Below are 4,984 nucleotides of genomic sequence, written 5' to 3'. Positions count from 1 at the left end.
GTGAATCTTATACACGGACTAATGGTTATGTGACAAAAGGTTATAGGTAGAAAAATTCCCACGGCTTTCTTGATTTTTGGATGGGTGAGAGAGAAATGGCAAATGGGTCCTATGGTCATCATATATTTAACTGGGCAGAAATTCATAATCCTAAGTTTTAAAAATCATGAAAAATTACATACATGTAGGGTATAGATAGGAACACATGCATGTGATCATTTGTGGTCCATGCTTAATATAACTTAAACACTATTTCACCTTTCTATCAATATTTTAGATTTTGATTCCCTACTTGTCTCGCCTCTAATTAAAAAAACAGAAAAAATATTTAACAATATTTTAGATCCCCGAGCATTTCACACGGTTGTGGACGTTCTCCCTTGACACCACCATGTAGTAGTCCAATACCATTTGTGGTCCATAATTATTGTACCATAAAACATTTATCATGATATTGTAACTTACCATAGCTCAATGTACATCTGAGAGTGTTGTTCTAATCCCGAGCTCACGTAAGCTCGGGTGAACAGTAAAAAGACATCTGCCTTTTATTCCAGTGAAACATTGACAAATGTGTTGATAGCTTGTAAAATTTCATCATCGGATGACCTTCGTGTAAAATGTGACAACAAAAATCGATGCTACAAAATGTGTTTGAAAATAATGTTTTGGACCATTGATTTTTTTGCCACATATTTCACGAATGGCATATGGTGATGAAATTTTGAAAATATGACAACATTTGTCAATGTTTCGCGCACACAAAAATAGATTTTTTTGATTTTTTTTAGTTTCACTATGCACCCGAGCTCATGTGAGCTCGGGATCAGAACAACTGTGCCCAATGTACATTATCTTAATGAGGAACTTTAATACGACCCCTCTTACATCTAATATTTGATTGATGTTTTCATATATTTTCTAAAACTTTTTGTATGGTTTTTACTAAGTTAATCGTAGGATCATACAATCCTAGGATCAATAAATTTTTGGGTTGGAACGGGGGTATTCTTAAAAACATCTTAGTTAGGTGTAAAGTACAAGATTAGCATTTTCCCCCATTAGTACACCATCTCATATTACATACATAAAGGATTGGTCCACGCGTATGTTACACCATCTCATATCACATACATAAAGGATTGGTCCACGCGTATGTTTCATGCATATTTGAGAAATTTGATGGCCTACTTGCCTCTCATCAAGATAACAACGAAAAATATTGGCTTGCGACATCTACAAATCTCCTAAGTAAGTTCAAGTGGCTCATCCCCTTAAATTTTTTTAATTTGCTCACACTATTCCTGAACAAGCCCCCTAGGACGAAACACGAACCAAACATTATCAGAAATGACAAGCCCTCATGTTATTCCAAAAATTGCAATACACCCCTTGTACATCTTTTATTTCATTGTTTTTTTTTTGCATTAGTACGCCTTCTTTAGAAAAATAGATAAAGTTTTTTTTTTTTTTGGAAAAATGCATACATAAAGGACTCAAACACCGTCGGTTTGTGTTGACATTTGAGAATTCTGGTTGCCTACTTGACTCGCTAACAAAACGGCAAAAACGAAAAAAAAACACCTAGTACCACATCTGCTTCGGATATGCACAATCTCCAAATTAAATCCAAGTGGCTCAAACTATCCCCGAACAACCCGAACGCCCCCGCGACGAGACACCCAACCAAACACCGGTGTGCAAGCGACAAAACCCCATATCGCTCCCAATATTTGGGATCCCCCGGCGTTTCACACAACCCCTGCCCCCGATCGATCTCCCCTGACATCACCATGAAGTAACCCATCCCAGCTGATTAAAAACAACCTCCGTGTCAGCCAATGCCGCAAGGCTTGAGAGTTGAGAGGGAAAGCGAGAGGGCAATAATGTAGGCATGCTTGAGCTTGACATAATGCTACTACTACTCCAAATCCTCCATTAAAAAATGGGGCACAGTGCAGGGGGGATGGGTGACTTGAGCGAGCGAGCCACCATTGGTACAGTCTGCAGCTGAAAGGAAGGGGAGGGAGGCCGAGTAGTTCACACCCAACCGGGAACGAGAGGCCTTAATAAAATACTCTACCCCGTCCCCCGTCCCACAGGTTATATAAGGTCATCGGTGCAAAGGAAAGGGACCAATACCACATCGCCGGCTGACCTCTCCCTCTCCCTCGACCTCGACCTCGACCTCTCCCAAGGTTCGTCTCGGCTCCTTCCTCCCTGATAATTTCACCGCGTGCGCTGCGCACACACCGCATTGCTGTGTGCGGCGATCGTCGCGGCTTGTTTTGCTTTGCCGAATGCAGCCCGCTCGTGTCTGACTGCTCTGCTTTCTTGCCTGTTCTTCTCATCAGGATTCGGGTTGGTGGCTGAGCTTGAGGAAGCAGTTTGCTGCAGTCTTTGGCTTTGGGGCGGCGAGCGAGCGAGTGATTTTTAGTATCGGCGAATGGCGACTCAGTGGTTCTCCAATATGGTAATTTAATTTGCTCCTCTTCTCGTCGATCGGGGTGTAATGGTGGTGTGGCGAGCTGGGTGGCTGACTGGTTTGGTGGCGTGCAGGTGATGGACGAGCCGAGTTTCTTCCACCAGTGGCAGACGGACGCGACGCTGGAGCAGTACACGGAGCAGCAGATCGCCGTGGCCTTCGGGCAGGGGGAGATGGAGGCGGCGCTGATGCAGCAGCAGTACGCGGCGGCGGCGGTCGGTGAGCACCGGCCGCGCAAGGCGGCCAAGGTCAACACCAGCTGGGACTCGTGCGTCACGGAGCAGGGCTCCCCCGCCGACTCCTCCTCTCCGACCATCCTCTCCTTCGGCGGCCACGCCGACGCGTTCGCCAAGGCGCCGCAGGCCGGGAGCGCCGCCGCCTACTACGGCGCCGCCTCCGCTCCTGTGGCGCCCGTGAAGCCCAAGCAGGAGGTCGACGCGGCGGCCGTGGTGGCGCCGTTCCAGCAGGTGAAGCGGAGCTACGACGCCATGGTCGCCGAGCCCGCCAGAGCGCCCTCCCGGCCGGCCGCCCAGAACCAGGACCACATCCTCGCCGAGCGGAAGCGGCGGGAGAAGCTCAGCGAGCGGTTCATCGCGCTGTCCAAGATCGTCCCGGGGCTCAAGAAGATGGACAAGGCGTCGGTGCTGGGCGACGCGATCAAGTACGTCAAGACGCTGCAGGAGCAGGTGAAGGGCATGGAGGAGGTGGCCCGGAGGCGGCCGGTGGAGTCGGCGGTGCTGGTCAAGAAGTCCCAGCTCGCCGCCGACGAGGACGACGGGTCGTCCTGCGACGAGAACTTCGAGGGCGCCGACGCCGGGCTGCCGGAGATCGAGGCCCGGATGTCGGACCGCACGGTGCTCGTCAAGATCCACTGCGAGAACCGCAGGGGCGTCCTCGTCGCCGCGCTGTCCGAGCTCGAGAGCATGGACCTCACCATCATGAACACCAATGTGCTCCCCTTCACCACCTCCTCCATCGACATCACCATCATGGCCACGGTCAGCACCCAATCATCTCCGCTTCTTAATTGCTCCATGATTTACCACCAGTATACATGTAAAAGCACCACTTAATTAATCACCTGGTCTCACTCGCTCATGTATTAATCTGTTGCAGGCCGGTGAGCACTTCTCGTTGTCTGTTAAGGACATCGTCAGGAAGCTACATCAAGCGTTCAAGTCGTCGCCATGAAGGGCTTGCTCCTCCTGATCAAGTCTAATTTAGATCTTTGCCTTCAGTTTCCCTACTCTTTTTTTGTCATTAGCCTCGAGGATTTGAGGCTAATGGGTCATAGGTTCTTCCCAGCTGGTGCTTCTGATGACAGTTCCCTTGCAGTCCCCCACACGGTGCCCCTCAAAGATAGCCATTTCCCACCTTTTTTGCCTCATGGGTGCAGCAAAACCACTAGTTAATTGTTACTTCTACCCTCTCCTTTTTTTTGCATGGTTTGGTATCAATCACTCCATGTTCATGGGAGAGAGTAGAGTGAGAAAAAAAATGAGACCTGTCTTTTTCTAGGGCTAGTTACCAAGGGGAGTTTGAATTTTACAAAAACCCATTTTTCATTTCTTCCCTTTACAAATATCGCCCTTTTCATCCTGTTTTTTTTTTCGACGAGAGGCCGGATCGAGTTTTTTCAAACCCAAACACCTACCTTTGCCGTCCTCTCAAATCCCACCATGCTGTTTCCCAAAAGGCTTCAAATATCTGTGGACAAAAATGGCGTCTTCTTTTTTTCGGCATCGAAGGGGACTTTTGCAAGCCTTGATTCAGAAGTGCAGTAGTGTGCCTGTTTTTCAGGGGTAGTGCAAGCTGGTTGGCCCAAGCAGCTTGGATGAACCCCTTTGCTTGTAGTTTTTCTTATGGGTTTTGTTGTAACAGGATCAAGATTGTAGCTCTGTACCCTCTTGTTTGCTTGCATACAAGTATAAAGAATAAATGAATATGCTCGGTTGTTAACTTGATGGATCTCTCTCTTGGTTGCATGTCTTTTCAGCTAAGATGTGTCTTTTCTTGCTAATATTGAAACATATCTTCCTAGTTTGTTTATGGACCAGAATCGGTAAAATGATCATGCTATGTATTGCCTGTCCCCAAATCAATACAAAATTGTAAGGGCGGCACTTCTTTGTTCATACAAAAGAATCGTTAAATGGCCTCGAGGCCTTTTCTCCAAAGATAAAGAAAGTTGGACAATACATTTGACGATGTGGATATAGGGAACGTGTGTGACTGACGCATGTATGTATGTGTAGGTTATGACTCTATTCACACCGAGTTGATGATATTCAGGCGATTACAGCAGTTTCTTCCATAAGTTTTTTTTAAATGAAAGCAAAAGCTTTGCGTCATCTCATTAAATAAGAAAGAGAAGAACAATGTTCTTAAAGGTGTTCCAGGACCAGAAGGTCCAAAAAGTGGGATCACTCTCCCGGTAAAATATTATCCAAAAATTTAGCCCCGATCACTATCCAAGTTTTGGCCTCATCCCTAATCTTC

The 4,984-nt window shown here is 46.9% G+C and overlaps 1 protein-coding gene across 1 annotated transcript; it reads left to right on the top strand.

The window, feature by feature from the left end:
• The first annotated feature begins 1,921 nt into the window (after positions 1-1,921).
• LOC123447633 (transcription factor bHLH18-like) lies at positions 1,922-4,449 on the top strand. The gene is made up of 4 exons (XM_045124239.1): positions 1,922-2,198; positions 2,355-2,473; positions 2,560-3,483; positions 3,602-4,449. Exons 2-4 carry the CDS (start codon positions 2,447-2,449, stop codon positions 3,674-3,676), a joined length of 1,026 nt encoding a protein of 341 aa, XP_044980174.1. The 5' UTR covers positions 1,922-2,198; positions 2,355-2,446; the 3' UTR covers positions 3,677-4,449.
• The last annotated feature ends 535 nt before the right edge of the window (positions 4,450-4,984 follow it).

This window comes from Hordeum vulgare, chromosome 4H (assembly GCF_904849725.1).
Source record: "Hordeum vulgare subsp. vulgare chromosome 4H, MorexV3_pseudomolecules_assembly, whole genome shotgun sequence".
Taxonomy (NCBI): domain Eukaryota; kingdom Viridiplantae; phylum Streptophyta; class Magnoliopsida; order Poales; family Poaceae; genus Hordeum; species Hordeum vulgare.
Note: the sequence above shows the minus strand (reverse complement) of the source record. Positions and strands in the feature narration are given on the sequence as shown.